Genomic DNA, 16,922 nt, shown 5'->3' with positions numbered 1-16,922 from the left:
TGCTAAACTTCACAATTCCTGCTTTGCCCTATATGTCCTCAACATCATCCAAGACAAAAATACTTGAGAGAATTCAAGCATGTAGGACATGATGGATGAAGAATCTCTTGCCAATGATGAAGCAGAGGAAACTGGAAAATCAACCATGAGAAGAATTGCACAGAACTAAGTCAGAACATTATGCTATCATGTAGAACTGGAAAAGATGACCAATTTACTTGGAGAGCACAAGAACATACATGATAGTGAACTATTTCAAAATCAAAACACTGATGGATACGTGCATCACTGGTTTCTGAAGAAGAGTACAAATCAAACATCTGACATTCCGAATTCTGTAAGTATATTTATCTGTCAAAAGCCATGGAACCAGCAGGTAAATGGCTTACTACCAATCCTAACAAATGTGACAGCAGACCTACTAGCTGGATCTCTCAGATTACCACTGCAGGGAACTTGCAGCATAACAAGTTTCAAAAATATGTTCTACTTTGTGACACAATAAATTGAATTTCAATTTTGAGACAGGATATTAAAATTTACCTTTTGAACAACTTAGTCTGTTGGATGGTTTTGAGCTTGTAGTAGATCTTTTTGTTCTAGTATCAAGAGAGGTGGTGGTTTCCATGTTGGTGTTCTGGTCTTGCTCAAAACTGTATCCTACGAGTGGTAGCTCACTTTCTACATCTAATGAACACACTTGGTCAATAATCAGAACTTTTAATTCAAGAAAAAGCAAATAAAATTTGACAACCTGAAATTTATCATGCAGTGGATCAAATATAAAGAACAGGTCTGGTGTTCAGGTTACTTTACCAGCAATGTAAAACTCCTTGTTAATAGCTTCACTACACAAACAAAATATTCTCTTGCCTTTTATATGCTACAATGGAGCTAGACAGTAATACAATAATAAAATATTACAGATGCTAGAAATCTGAATCACCAGCATGAAACACTCATTTGTTTTTTGTCTATCCACAGATGCTGCCCAACTTGTTGAATATAATTGTACAAGCCAGCCAGCCATTATATTTTGTTTGTTACTATACTGGTTTTAACCAACTACAGCCATCTCCTATTGATAATCAGCCATTGTACACACAGAAAGTAAAGCATCAATATAATTAGGAAAACCACCACACATAAAGTGACAGAACTTAGAACAGTCCAGCACAGGAACAGATCTTTCGGCCACCATGTTCACGATGCCATTCTAAACTAATTCCACCTGCCTGCATATGGTCCATACTCCTCCGTTCCCAGCCTGTTCATGTGTCTACCTAAATGCCTCTTAAAACTTTGCTTTCATCTCTGCTTCTGCCACCTCCCCTGGCAGCACATTTTAGGCACCTACTATCCGGTGTAAAAAAAAACCTTGTCTTGCACATCTCCTTTAAATTTTCATCTCTCACCTTAAACTAGTGCATCTTAGCATTTGACATCTTTTATATTCGTTCACAGGATGAGGGCATCACTGGTTGAGCTAGCATTTATTGCTCATCCCTCATTGCCCTGAGTCAACCACATTGCTGTGGGTCTGGAGTCACATGTACACCAGATTAGGTAAGGATGGCAGTTTCCTTCCCTAAAAGGTCATTAATGAACCAGATGGGTTTTTCCAACAATTAGCAACGGTTTCATGACATCAATCAAAGCCATATTTTTAATTGGATTAAAAATCTACCATCAGGATTCAAACCCAAATCACAGGAACATTACCTGGATCTCTGGATAACAGTTCAGTTCCCACCCTGGGAAAAAGACTCCAACTTTTTTTTAATTCATATGTGGGGTGTGGACATCGCTGGCTAGCCGGCATATATTGCCCATCCCTAGTTGGCACCGAGAAAGTGGTGGTGAACTGCCTTCTTGAACTGCTGCAATCCAACTGCCGTGGGCTGACCCACAATGCCGTTAGGGAGGGAACTCCAGGAGTTTGACTCAGCAACAGTGAAGGAATGGCAATATATTTCAAAGTCAGGATGGTGAGTGGCTTGGAGGGGAACTTGCAGGTGGTGGTGTCCCTATGTTTCTGCTACCCTAACCCTTCTTGATGAAAGTGGCTTGGAAGGTGCTGTCTGAGGATCTTCAGTGAATTTTTGTAACTCATCTTGCATACAGTACACACTGCTGCTACTGAGCATTGGTGTTGGAGGGAGTCGATGCTTGTGGATGTAATGCTGTTTTGTCCTAGATGGTGTCAAGCTTCTCGAGTATTGTTGGAGCTGCACCCATCCAGACCAGTGGAATAATTCCATCACATTCCTGACTTGTGCCTTTTGAATGATGGACAGGCTTTGGAGAGTTAGGTGGTGAGGTACTCACTGTAGTATCCCTAGCCTCTGGACCGGCTCTCGTAGCCACTATGTTACGTGATGAATCCAGTTGAGTTTCTGGTTAATGGTAACCCCCAGGATGTTGATAGTGGGGGATTCAGTGAACGTAACATTATTGAATGTCATGGAGCTATACTCTTGGTCCTACTTCCTATGTTCTTACATTATGTTCTTATTAGATTTTGGTTAATCATAAAATATTAGGCAAAAGTGGGTGTATAAAGTCACAGATTAGATGCCGATGGAAATCAGGCTCAAAAGGACCATCTGCCTTACTCCTCTTCCTGTACTCATTCAGGAATGGAAATTGCATTAGCTCAATTCATTTAAGCTCATAGTATGCTTTAAGGCAAAATTATTTGATATATGTACAACTAAGATAACTCTTGAAAATTAAAGTCTTTAAAAATGCAACACACACACCCCTTCATATCTTTTACTAAGTCTTCTACATATGATCTAAAAGTAGCAAACATTGGTACTTTACCGTCGTCTTCAAATGACATCGCCCCACCAGCTATCTTCTCACTAAGTGCAGGTCCATTATAATCGCGGATAACCTGAAATTTAAAAATATTCCACTTTGAAGAAAAAAAATTTGTTGGCGAATGTTGTTCTCATAAAACACTAATTTTAGTGCATTTAGAAGACTGAATTTCAAACAGTATTGCCTCTACTTTTCTGTAGTTTTATTATTTTTGTACTGAATTTGATTTTTATCACTCATTTTATCTTCTCAATGATATTCATTATATCTTTTAAGAATTTTAAAGCAACAATCGTTTTGCATCATTCAACATAAGAATTAAGCACTGTGAGATTGTGGAAAAAGTCATTCCAAAGGTAAAGTATCACGACATATTGGACTGAGTGTCCTGTAGGATCTCTCTTCTCATATGCTAGACTGGTATCCAACATCATTTGAAGGATGAATGGAATTCTCTTCTTGAAACAGAAGTATGTCATCTTTCAAATCCTACAGGACTATTTTAAATGTGTTTTTTCCCTTGGAATTTTTGCTGTTTTAAATGGAATTGCAGCAGTTAAATCTAGATTTAGATTATCAGTCGAGTCATATGCCTGATGGCTGCATCTTCCAAAACCAACGGAGTTACGGAATTAAGTTTGGGGATCTGCTTAGAAGTTCAAATTCATTTCTTAACATGTCCCAAGCAATTGTAGGTAATGCTTGCAGATATCTGAAAAATGCCTTTATATAAAAAAAAAATCAATGCTGAAACAGAGCACAGTTTAAATGAAACAACTTGGTTTACCTAGTCAGAATTCCAGAAATTTCACTTTAAAAGGTAGCCTTCTAGTGAAATGGTATATAGGTGGAACACCATACTACACTTAACACTACCAAGAGAAGCAAACATTAGGGATTTACATTTACATGTTTACTCATTTGAAGTTTGTTTTCAGTAAAGTTAGCACGCAAAAATGCCCTAAAATGTGTCAAAATGCTTCATCAGGTACTGGAATGGAATATTTAAATTGTCTGGAAAATATGCATGATGTAAAAAGATCAATAGGTGACAGAATATCCACTATGGATCAAAATCACCTTTGATCATGAGAAATAGGTTTTATGAGAAATTCAATTAGCTAATTTCTATATAAAATATTGCAGCTTTACAAGTCACTGAGTTATCCATGTACCTCCAATTCTGGCATCTCGCTCAGGAATCATTTTTAATTGCTCCACCCTCAGTTTTAATTGCTCCACCATTGGCATCTATGCCTTTAGTCACATTGTCCTTTAGCCTTAGAATTTCCTTCCCAAGCCTCTCAGCTTCTGTTTCTGTTCCTTCAATATTCTCCATGAAACAGAACTCCTCGACAATGACTTTGACCATCTGTGGCTCAGTGTCAATTTTTGTTTTGGCTAAGTTTATTTGTAAACAGCTTGAAATATCCTGCTTGCTTACCTATAATTATTGTTGAAACTTTATTGCTGGAACAGCACAGCAGGTCAGGCAGCATCCAGGGAACAGGAGATTCGACGTTTCGGGCACAGGCCCTTCTTCAGGAATGAGCAGAGAGTGTTCAGCAGGAGAAGATAAAAGGTAGGGAGGAGGGACTTGGAGGAGGGGAGTTGGAAATGTGATAGGTGGAAAGAGGTCAAGGTGAGGGTGATAGGTCGGAGTAGGGTGGAGGCGGAGAGGTCAAGAAGAAGACTGCAGGTCAGGAAGGCGGTGCCGGGCTGGAAGGATCCGGCTGAGACAAGGTGGGGGGAGGGGGGATGAAGAAACTGGTGAAGTCCAAGTTCATCCCCTGCGGTTGGAGGGTTCCCAGTCGGAAGATAAGACGCTCCTCCTCCGACCGTCGGGTTGTTGTGGTTTGGCGGTGGATGAGTCCAATGACCTGCATATCCTCGGTGGAGTGGGAGGGGGAGTTGAAATGCTGTGCCACAGGTTGGTTGGGTTGGTTCGTCCGGGTGGCCCAGAGGTGCTCCCTGAATCGCTCCGCAAGTAGGCGGCCTGTCTCCCCAATATAGAGGAGGCCACACCGGCTGCAGCGGATGCAGTAGATGATGTGGGTGGAGGTGCAGGTGAATCTGTGGCGGATATGGAAGTTTCCCTTGGGGCCTTGGAGAGAAGTGAGGGGGGAGGTGTGGGCGCAAGTGTTGCACCTCCTGCGGTTGCAAGGGAAGGTGCCGGGAGTGGTGGTTGGGTCGGTGGGGGGTGTGGATCTGACAAGGGAGTCGCGGAGGGAGTGGTCTCTACGGAAAGCTGATAGGGGAGGGGAGGGAAATATATCCTTGGTGCTGGGGTCTGTTTGGAGGTGGCGGAAGTGACGGCGGATGATGCGCTGTACATGGAGATTGGTGGGGTGGTAGGTGAGGACCAGTGGGGTTCTGTCCTGGTGGCGGTTGGAGGGGCGGGGCTCAAGGGCGGAGGAGCGGGAAGTGGAGGAGATGCGGTGGAGGGCACCGTCGACCACGTCGGGGGGGAAATTGCGGTCCTTGAAGAAGGAGGCCATCTGTGTTGTACGTATTTTGAACTGGTCCTCCTGGGAGCAGATGCGGCGGAGACGAAGGAATTGGGAGAATGGGATGGCGTTTTTACAGGGGGCAGGATGGGAGGAGGTGTAGTCCAGGTAGCTGTGGGAGTCGGTAGGTTTGTAGTAGATGTCCGTGTTGATTCGGTCGCCTGAGATAGAAACAGAAAGGTCTAGGAAGGGGAGGGAGGAGTCCGAGACTGTCCAGGTGAATTTGAGGTCGGGGTGGAAGGTGTTGGTGTAGTGGATGAACTGTTCAACCTCCTCGTGGGAGCACGAGGTAGCGCCGATACAGTCATCAATGTAGCGAAGAAAAAGATGGGGGGTGGGGCCAGTGTAGTTGCGGAAGATGGATTGTTCAGGCGACCGAATCAACACGGACATCTACTACAAACCTACCGACTCCCACAGCTACCTGGACTACACCTCCTCCCATCCTGCCCCCTGTAAAAACGCCATCCCATTCTCCCAATTCCTTCGTCTCCGCCGCATCTGCTCCCAGGAGGACCAGTTCAAAATACGTACAACACAGATGGCCTCCTTCTTCAAGGACCGCAATTTCCCCCCCGACGTGGTCGACGGTGCCCTCCACCGCATCTCCTCCACTTCCCGCTCCTCCGCCCTTGAGCCCCGCCCCTCCAACCGCCACCAGGACAGAACCCCACTGGTCCTCACCTACCACCCCACCAATCTCCATGTACAGCGCATCATCCGCCGTCACTTCCGCCACCTCCAAACAGACCCCAGCACCAAGGATATATTTCCCTCCCCTCCCCTATCAGCTTTCCGTAGAGACCACTCCCTCCGCGACTCCCTTGTCAGATCCACACCCCCCACCGACCCAACCACCACTCCCGGCACCTTCCCTTGCAACCGCAGGAGGTGCAACACTTGCGCCCACACCTCCCCCCTCACTTCTCTCCAAGGCCCCAAGGGAAACTTCCATATCCGCCACAGATTCACCTGCACCTCCACCCACATCATCTACTGCATCCGCTGCAGCCGGTGTGGCCTCCTCTATATTGGGGAGACAGGCCGCCTACTTGCGGAGCGATTCAGGGAGCACCTCTGGGCCACCCGGACGAACCAACCCAACCAACCTGTGGCACAGCATTTCAACTCCCCCTCCCACTCCACCGAGGATATGCAGGTCATTGGACTCATCCACCGCCAAACCACAACAACCCGACGGTCGGAGGAGGAGCGTCTTATCTTCCGACTGGGAACCCTCCAACCGCAGGGGATGAACTTGGACTTCACCAGTTTCTTCATCCCCCCTCCCCCCACCTTGTCTCAGCCGGATCCTTCCAGCCCGGCACCGCCTTCCTGACCTGCAGTCTTCTTCTTGACCTCTCCGCCTCCACCCTACTCCGACCTATCACCCTCACCTTGACCTCTTTCCACCTATCACATTTCCAACTCCCCTCCTCCAAGTCCCTCCTCCCTACCTTTTATCTTCTCCTGCTGAACACTCTCTGCTCATTCCTGAAGAAGGGCCTGTGCCCGAAACGTCGAATCTCCTGTTCCCTGGATGCTGCCTGACCTGCTGTGCTGTTCCAGCAATAAAGTTTCAACTTTGATCTCCAGCATCTGCAGACCTCACTTTCTCCTACCTATAATTATTCACAACCTAGAAAGGTTTTAGTTTTAACACTTTTATCCCTATTTTCAAATCCCTCCATGACTAATAGTTTTTGCAGCTTTGCAATAAATTTATCTCTATAATCAATGCAGATTGCAGTGTCACAGAAATTCTGATTTTGTGTCTATCGCCAACTTTCACTGATTGATTATTGGTAGAATGGTACCTCTAATACTACTGATTCGATACCAACAGTGAAAAGTTGTGAAACGCTGATGCTCAAAGGGACCTAGATGTCCTTCTTCACGAGTCACTAAAAATTAGCATATATTGGCCTTAAGGATAAGGGCATGAACTGCAGTCAAGAAGAATGAGGGGACATCTCGGAGAAAACAATAAAATTCTAACATGAGTTGATGGGGTAAACGCACGAAGGATAATCCTGAAGAGTCCACAACCAGAGATCACAGTCTACGAATATAGGGCAGGCCATTTAGGACTGAGATGAAGAGAAATTTCTTCAGAATGGTGAGTCTGTGGAATTCTCTGCCACAGAAAGGCATTCAGGCCAAAACATTGTAAGTTTTCAAGGAATTAGTCTTAGGATAAAGGGATCAAAGGAATCAGCAGAAAGCAGAAACAGTGTAGAAAGTTGTATGACCAGACATAGTAATAATGAATGGTTTAGCCGGCTCAAAGGGCCTACTGCAACTCCTATTTTCTATGTTTCTTTGATTTGAGTTCAGGAGTGATGATGCCTTGCTGTAATTGCACAGAAACCTATGTGAGACCACATATGAAATATTTTGCAGTTTTAGTCTTCTTATCCAAGGAAAAAAATACACTTGCCAGAGGCACGCAACTAATGTTCATTTGACAAATTCCTTAGATTGGAGGATTGTCTTACAAGGCAAGACTGAAAAAACCCAGCCCATATTTTCTAGTTTTGAAGAATGAGAGGTGATCTCTTTGAAACTAACAAAATTCGTACAGGGTTGACATTAATACTGGAAGAGACCACATTTTTTCTGAAATTATAAATGGAATTGATGTTGGACTGGTATAGAGTTTTGCAACCTGAAAATCAAGTATTGCATATTGCTGAGCTACGTAATACAATGTTGCTTTTTGCGAGCAGTAAGAGGAAGAAAGAGACTGAAATGGCATTCAATGTGAGGTAATTCTGCCTGACAACGTTTCTCCGATTGGTTGAGCTGTAGTGTTAAAGTAATAAGTACAAAAAGGAAAGAGAAAGAGACTTCCACAGCCTGCATACAAGAAACTCACCTTTCACTGGCGTGCATCGGAATAAAAATGACAAATACCAAGATATCTCAAAAGAAAGAATTCTCACAAGACCCAAGTTCACCAGCTGACCCTCAAACGGAAGAGTGACCATCACCCTGCAGACAATGGCATGTCAGCATTACAAAACTCAAAAGGACTGTGAGAAAAATAACTTTCTACCTTGTGTGTCAACTTGTGATCTTCAGAACTATGTTTACCCTGATTATGTTTTTTTACTATGTGTACTGTCAGTTCAAGCTTTTGCTTTTTTTTGTCTGTCTTTATTGTAATTGAATGAATTTGGGGTTTCGAAGGGGCACAGTTTAAGTTGCATAAATTAAAAATTCCTTCTGTTCACTGTGACTTGGAGGTGCCATTGTTGGACTGGGGTGGACAAAGTTAAAAATCACACAACACCAAGTTATAGTCCAATAGGTTTATTTGGAAGCACTAGCTTTCGGAGTGCCGCACCTTCATCAGGTGGTTGTGGAAGTTAAGATGATTTTAACCTCCATAACGACCTGATGAAGGAGTGGCACGCTGAAAGCTAGTGCTTCCAAATAAGTCTGGTGGACTATAACCTGGTGTTGTGTGATTTTTAACTTCTTTTCACTGTTATTGTTGAACTAAAGTGTTATTTTTAAAAAGCTGTTCAAACTGTAATTGAAGAAAACCTGGTATGAATTCCTTTTGTCTTGAGTAGCAGTCAGCCAAGTTTGTCATTTTTGCCCCTTTCTTTGGGATTTTACACATTTAAACATTTTGAGACAGCTTGTAAACAATGGGACACAATTATCAGCATATTATTCATAGTTAACTTTAGAAATATGATGTTTCCCCTTGCTAGTGTGTCTAGAATCAGAGTACACAGTCTAACAATGAGAGGTAGGCCATTTAAAGCTGAGCTCAAAGAATCTCATCACCGCTCAACCTAGATGGCAGTGATTTATTTTCTCCTCAGAGGGCCATGAAAGCTCAACCATTAAGCATGTTCAAGCTAAAAATTGAAAGATGACCAGATACTAATAACATAAAGTGCTATAGTCATAGGATGGAAATATGACATTGAAGAGTATGATCAGCCATGATCTAACTGAATGGCACAGCAGAGTCAGTAGGTTGAAATAGGCTTATAGGCGCAGGAGCAGGCTATTTCCAGAGAGTCTCATATCGAGGGAAGGAAACCAAAAATAAAATAGAATATTATTGAAAATGAACACTGAAGCTTTGTATCTTGCACAGATCAAGATATTTTGCAAGTGTAACATGTTACAACAGGGGGTAAAACTTTCTGCTAATTTAAACTAGCAACACAAAAGATTCACCCCGTGCTATAATCTGTCAAATTCAAGGCAAAGAACTATCCCAAAAGTCACTAAGTAAAGTAAAAATTTACAACTTTTTTTTGAAGTCTAACAGAGAATAATTAACTAACAACTATTTACAACTCACTTCTCCGAACATAACTTTTAACTGCTCCTCTACAATGCTGGCCCGATTTTAAAAAAAAATCCCGATTACGATTTACAAAATAAATTCATGTTTAAAAACAGTCACCTTGCCGAGTGCCCTCTGTAGATTTTCCTTTAACTTTTCTTCTTAGGGATTCTGTTTCACAGGTTGGTGATAGATAGAAGTACCTTTAAGAGAGCTGTTCTGTGGGTAGCTTATATTTGTTGGTAGCTTGGCAGTTCTCTTTGCCGGTCTGGCTGACTATTCAAAATGTCTGATATTTATACCCGAATACATCGGATCGTTTCATTGGTTTTAATATTGTCAAAATACTAAATTCAAACTTGAATGGCATTTGGCATCTTGGGGCATAATTTAAACTGATTGGCCAAATCTGAATTTGTTTTTGTCTCATAGCAATACAGGTACTGCTAGCTGTTTTACCAAATGTTAAATTTTAAATTGTTCAGTACTCTTGTGTGCTTCTTTAAGTCCTTGCTAGCTTTTCAACTGTCTTGAAGGTACAGTATCCTTTATACCTTCATAACAAACAACATAGGGGAGAATCAACATTGATACTGTATGACAAAAGAATACAGACTGGCTAGCAAATGGACTCTGAATGATGGAAGCATTGGCATGGGGAATGAACCAGTTAACCAGATTGACAGTTTACTGCCAGGTCTATAATAATTTTGGAATCAGTTAGGCTTGCAATAGGGCACACTTGTATATGATGGAAGGTACAGGCATTAACACACGGAGGAAGACAAAAAGAACATACACCCATTGCACCTCTTCCAACCCAACAAAATAGATATTTACTGGTTTATTTCTCAGTGCAATGCTCTGAGCAGAATGAAACCTGCCTTGTTTAAAATTTTAAAAAAGCTTGGTAATTAATTGTCAATCAGCATCAAGTAGTGCATTCTCCATGGCAACACCTGTATTTATCAGTCCACTGGCAACAATTAGTACCCTTCTCTCATTCAATATAAATGTTTGTATTCCCTTAAATTGGTATTCTTACAAATTGTCCCAATGAGCACAAGATAAAAGACTTTTGACAAAATGTGTTTTCTTTCAGCAATACTCAAGTTCTCCACGACCAAATGTCAAACATTGTATATATTACCTTACTGCATCACTTAATAAAGGAATCGGTGAGAACATAGAAGAACAACTAAAAACCAAATGGATCTGAAAAAAATTCGAAAAGCAGCTGCTGATAAAATCTCAAGCTGCTCTCTAAACAAAAAGAAAATTCAGTCCAAATCCAGCTTAACTCGTAGTCACAAGTGTCTTTCTAGATGACAGAGTGTGGAGAGAGAGAGAGTATGGAAACGGGATTCCAAAGTTTGGATTTGGAAAGCAAAAGGCATAATTAACTGATGAGGCAAAGATAATCAGGGATGCGCAGGAGGTCAGAATTAAGAACACAATTCTTGGAGAGCTGAATAAAGCTACCAAAACAGAATACAGTATGGTCAAGGACTAATTAGAATACAAGGATGAAAATATTAAATTTCAGGTATCATTACACTAGGAGCCTCCATAGCTCACCAAAAATAGGGTCAAAAAGGACATAAAGGACATGAAGGTCATGAACAATACAGTTCACCCTCAAATAGTGGTCAGGCAGTTAATCAAAGCTGTCTTATTATTTTCACGGATTTCATTTGCTCCTAATAATGAGCACATCACGAGGTGTACTTACCCTCACCCTTCCTCTGCCATCTGTCTTTTCAATTTCAATTGCTTTCTTCTTGACAATTGTTTTATATTTTCCTACATTCAATTTCAATATCTCTGGATGCCTCTTTCTCTAGAAAAAAAAACAAATCTCATGAATAGAGAATTACCAGTAGTTATGAACATTTCAGAATAACTCACAAATGACCCTGGCAAATAAGATGCATCACAAAGATTGAGCATTTTTCAGTTAAGATAAGCAATATTGACTATGTTCAGTGTTTTAGCAGCTTGATTTAAATTGTTGGACTACACTACCATACTGATATAGTATGTTCACCTTTGAGCTTTAAGTCCTTCCTACTGGAAAGCTAACTCACTTATTTACTTAGACTGCTTGAAAGGTAAGGTTGTTATTCTTATTCAAAAGTATTACCTAAATGTTCAGTTGTAAAACTGGCAGCAAAAATAGTGGTAGTGCCAGGTAATAATACAATGGGAGGAATGCTTGGGGATGGGGTGTTGGTGAGGGTGGGGAAGAAAAATCATCCTCATTCTAATAAGTACTAATATTCAAAACTTTTAATTCGTTACATTAAATTATTCTCATCACCTTTAACATAGCAGGATGTTATGTGGGTTGGTAGGAATATTTGTGTGGTGGCAAAGCTCAAAATATTAAAGCTTAGTGTAAGGGGAATTAACCTAAGAGTAGGGATGTTATGCTTCATCAGTGAGACCGCATTTGAACTACTGTGCACAGATGTATTGGTCAACATATTTATGGAAGGATGCTAATGCACTGGAAGCAGGTCAGAGAAGGTTTACTAGACTAACATATCCAGAATGAGCTAATTGTCTTCTAAGGAAAGGCGAGACCTAATGATTTTATCATCCAGAGATTCGAAGAGTCAGACATAACTTAAATATATAAGATCCTGAGAGAACTTGGGTGGATGCTGATAGTATAGAAACAGAAAAATAAGAACAGGAGTAGGCATTTCAACCCTTTGAGCTGATTATACCATTTAATATGATCATGGCTGATCATCCAACTCAGTAACTTGTTCCAGCTTTTGCACTTTTGACCCTTTAACTCAAATTATATATATCCATCTCCTTGAAAACATTCAATGTTTTGGCCTCAACTGCTTTCTATGACAGACTTCCACACTCTGGGTGAAAATATTTCTCTTCATCTCAGTCCCAAATGGACTGTCTCAGGCTACAACTCCTGGTTCTGGACTCCCTGGTCAACGGGAATATCCTTCATGCATTTACCCTTGAGTTTTGAGAGAATTGTACGCAGTTCCATGAGATTCTCTTCAGCTAAACTACAGTAAATATACTTCAAAATAATCCATTCTCTTTTCATATCTCAGTCCTGCCATCTAGGAGTCAGTCTAGTATGAACACTTTCTCCTGTTAGAAGGATTTAGAACTTGTGCCCATAAAAAGGGTTGCCCACTCAAAACAAAAATGACAAAAAACTTTTATTTTCCTCTCAGAGGGCTGCATGTGGTTGAATTTGGAATTCCCTTCCACAAAGTGGACGCAGAATCTTTAATTGTTTTTAAGGCACAAGCACATAGGTTCTCATCAAGGATATGCAGGAATGTACAGTTGAAGTTAAATTCAGATCAGCCATGATCTTATTAAATGGTGGAATAGCCTTGAGGGTCAAGTGGCCTACTGGTGTGCTTTGTTTGCATGGTATTCCCATATATCTGTTGTCCCTGTAGGTGGCGGTGGGTTTGAAAGGTTCTGAAGGAAGTTTGATAGGTTGCAGTGATACAGTAAGTACTGCTTCCACCATGCACCAGTGACAGTGAAAGTTGCTAGATGGGGTGCTAATAAAGTTTGCTTTGCTCTGGATGGTTTCAAGCTTGTGTTTTAGGAGCTGCAATTATCCAGGTAAGTGGAGAATATTCAATCACACGTCTGATATTTGTCACAGATACTACATATGTTATGAACAGTTGTAAGTGAATACCCAAGCAGCCTATCCCCATATGCAGCAGAACCTGAGTCACATTCAGTTTGGATTGAGGAGTGATATTAGTACCACACAAAAGCCAGGATATGACCATCTGAGCCAAGACTCGATCTAACCAATTATCCTTGACATTCAACAGCATTACCATCACAAACTCTCCACCACCAAGACCCTGAAGGTTACCAATGATCAAAAAAAAAAGTTACCTCAACCAGCCTTAGTAGTGACAAGAATAGGTCACGGACTGGGAACTCCGTAGCGAGTAACTCACCTCTCCTGACTTCCCAATGTCCGCTATCTATATTTCCATAAATACAGAATCAACCTCCACTGACACTCAGTAGCAGTAGTGTGTGCTATCTATAAGATGCACTTCAGAAACTCCCCAAAGACCCTTAGACAGCATCTTCAAATCTGTAATCACTTCCATCTCGAAGGACAAGACCAGCCGACACTACCACCTGTATTTCCCCTCCAAGCCACTCACCTTCCCAAGTTAGAAATATATTGTCACCCCTTCACTGTGGCTGGGTCAAAATCCTGGAATTTCCAACCAAATGGAATTATGGGTCTACCTACAGCATATGGATGCAGCAGTTCAAAGCAGCAGCTCACCACCACCTTCTCATGGGCAACTATGGCTGAGCAATAAATGCTGGCCTGAGCAGTAATGCCAATATCCCAAGAGTGTGTTTTAAAAATGCCAGGAACATTCTCAATTTGCCTGAGTTCAGCACCAACAAAAGCTTGAACCAATCATAAAAACAACTTAATTTGCACCCCATCTACCAACTTAAAAATTCACTCTCCCTACTCCATGAGCAGAACACAATGGAAGCAACATTTACCATCTATAAGATGCACTGCAGTGACTTGTCAAGCCTCTTAACAGCACCTTCCATAATATAAGGTCTGCCACTTAACGGGATACGGATAGTATGCACATGGGAATACAGCAATCTGCAAATTCCTCTCCAAATTACTCAATATTCTGGCATGGAACCATGGTTTTATTCCTTCACAGCTGCGAAATTAAAATCCTGGGATTTTCCCCTTATGAGTAAAAGATCCTGTTCAGTGGGTATACTTGCACCATGTGGACTGCAGTGGGTCAAAAAGAAAGCTTACTACCACTTCTTCAAAGGCCAAACAGAGATTGCAATATCCAACAATCACATTCCAAGAACTTCTTTTTTTAAAATCCAAGAGTGATAATGGTGTAAGAACTACAGAACTAAAATATATTCAGTAACCAAATTGAAATTATGTTTTGCAAGCAAGACATTATCGATTTTATTCAATTATTCATTCATTTTCCTTTTTTAAAACAAATAAACTTTTCATCATTTTCCTTGTCAAATACATCCATGATACAAATAAATAAGCAACATTGAAGCATAATTTCATGAAGATGACTACATCCAATCATTTTTTGAGATTTCTGCCAGCGTACCCTAACATTTCTTGGCAGTCCAGCTTAGTGACTGTGTACACTATCATCTCAATAATAACGTGGCAATCACAATATTTTTGAACAGTTCAAACTGATTTTCTTAAAAATCTCAACCGCACAAATGATTGTTTTCATTCACAGGATGTGGACATCACAGGCTAGGCCAAAATTTATTCCCCATCCTAATTGCCCATAGGGCAGTTAAGAGTCAGCCACATTGTTATGGGTCTGGAGTCACATGTAGGCCAGACCAAGTAAGATTGGCAATTTCCCTCCCTAAAAGATATTAACAAACCAGAGGGGTTTTTCTGACAATCAATAGTCATGGTCATCTTTAGACTCTTAATTCCAGAATTTTTTATTGAAATCAATTTCCACTATCCACTGTGGCGGGATTTGAACACAGGTCCCCAAAGCATTACCAGGTTCTCTGGATTAACAAGCAATAATACCTCTAAGCCACCACCTCCCCTGATGTTTCTGGAATAAATATTTTTAAAACATGGCATATTTAGACAACATATACATACTACATAACGCATCTTGTGCTTAAGTCCAAAGATATGTGCCAGAACACACTGAAGAGGCAATTCACAAGTGCACAGTTCACAGTAATAATATGGTTCATCTTTTCCTCGATAATGGTATTCAGTCACAAAATCCAACCCTGCAGATACAAATAAATAAATATCATTACTCCATCAGTCCATCAAAAGGTAAGAGCTTAGGATTTGATGCCAAAAAAAATTGGGCATATAATCTCCACAATTTGGAGAGTTTGCCCATAAGTAACAAAGCAAATAAGTTTGAGAAACTTGGCGGGGGGTGGGGATGAATTTGTAACAATATATATTAGAGCCATTTCATACAGATTGAATATTTTCACGCTTTCTATATTCTTTCTATTTTGAACTAATAAAATCGCCAAACAACCTGACATCAACCCAAGATTTACAAGTTCACAATAAAAACTAAGAACTGCAGATGCTGGAAATCAGAAACAAAAGCAGAAATTGCTGGAAAATCTCAGCAAGTCTAGCAGCATCTGTGGAGAGAATGTTTCAGGTCCAGTGACCTTTCCTCAGGACAACTCCATTATATGTTCACCCCATTGCAAAATCTGAAACCCGAGGTTTTAGGCAGATTTCTTTGTTCAATAAGCCTGTGTGGGATAATTTAAGCAGATTAATGGAGTTGAAGAAGACTTTTGTTGTGTATGTATTTGAACTCCACTTGAAATAAGGGAACCATATAGTATCCCAATCAAAGATAAAAGTAATGTCATTATAGCAACTTTCACAACTTTTCCCAACTTATATAATGGGACCACATCATTTTGAAATAATATTCATATCCAGTGCAGCATTCGGCCTACATACCTGGCAGTGAACTTCGTATAAGCATCAAATTGTTGCAATTGTGTGAAAGTTGCATTTTTTGATACATGCAAGAGAAAGTTCTCCTGCTGCAAATCTCTCTTATCAACAATATTTCATTTTCGTCGGTGAATGTGGAATCTCAAAAATAGATTTCTAACAGCAGATTCAATGGCATAATTTTATAACCGCTACAAGGTTTTGCTGAAGCATTTGCATCAAGTATTGTGTTTTACATGTTACTACAAAATGTCAGGTGTGCAATACCAGGATAATCATCAGTCACATAGTCTGATTGGCTGCATCCATTAGGGACAACAAATATTGTCACATCTTACAATCTCTAGAATGTGTCTTCACAGAGTCTACACCTACAAGCTCCAAATGCAGAGTCCATCCACCTATCAATAACACTAATCTGTAGTACCATCCTCTATAAGCATTTCCACCCAGTGATGCTGTAATGTGAACTTCAAAAATAGCATTTCTGGGATGTAATAATGGGGAATCTTCCTCCCAAACAGATTATGTAACTTCCCATTCAGCAATCAATTGAAAATGACAGTGCAGGTTTACTCTGTCACTTGTCTTTGGACACACACTTAAATCTTAGGTTTTCTTTCCCTGTATTTTTGCCAGTTATTTCAAATTTGGCTAAGACTGATAATAAACTGAGATGCCATTTTGGCCTTGCAAAGGACTTAGAAAATTGTTATCTTTTTACAGCATTACCTGTTCCTTA

General features: G+C 40.9%; 1 protein-coding gene across 6 annotated transcripts in view; it reads right to left on the bottom strand.

The window, feature by feature from the left end:
* Positions 1 to 16,922, bottom strand: part of LOC122549858 (uncharacterized) — a 127,914-nt gene that overhangs the window by 56,990 nt on the left and 54,002 nt on the right. For all 6 annotated transcript variants that reach the window (XR_015757192.1, XR_015757191.1, XR_015757190.1 and 3 more), the window contains exons 11-14: positions 15,335 to 15,471; positions 11,381 to 11,488; positions 2,827 to 2,899; positions 544 to 687 (exon numbers count right to left, since the gene is read on the bottom strand). Coding sequence is in view for 3 of the 6 variants with exons in the window: in XM_087987163.1 (XP_087843289.1) it covers positions 544 to 687; positions 2,827 to 2,899; positions 11,381 to 11,488; positions 15,335 to 15,471 (462 nt within the window). In the remaining 3 variants the exon portion in view is untranslated. The remainder of the gene's footprint in view (positions 1 to 543; positions 688 to 2,826; positions 2,900 to 11,380; positions 11,489 to 15,334; positions 15,472 to 16,922) is intronic.

This window comes from Chiloscyllium plagiosum, unplaced genomic scaffold (genome assembly GCF_037043375.1).
Source record: "Chiloscyllium plagiosum isolate Xiang-an unplaced genomic scaffold, Cpla_swu_hap1 HiC_scaffold_5, whole genome shotgun sequence".
Classification (NCBI taxonomy): domain Eukaryota; kingdom Metazoa; phylum Chordata; class Chondrichthyes; order Orectolobiformes; family Hemiscylliidae; genus Chiloscyllium; species Chiloscyllium plagiosum.
Note: the sequence above shows the minus strand (reverse complement) of the source record. Positions and strands in the feature narration are given on the sequence as shown.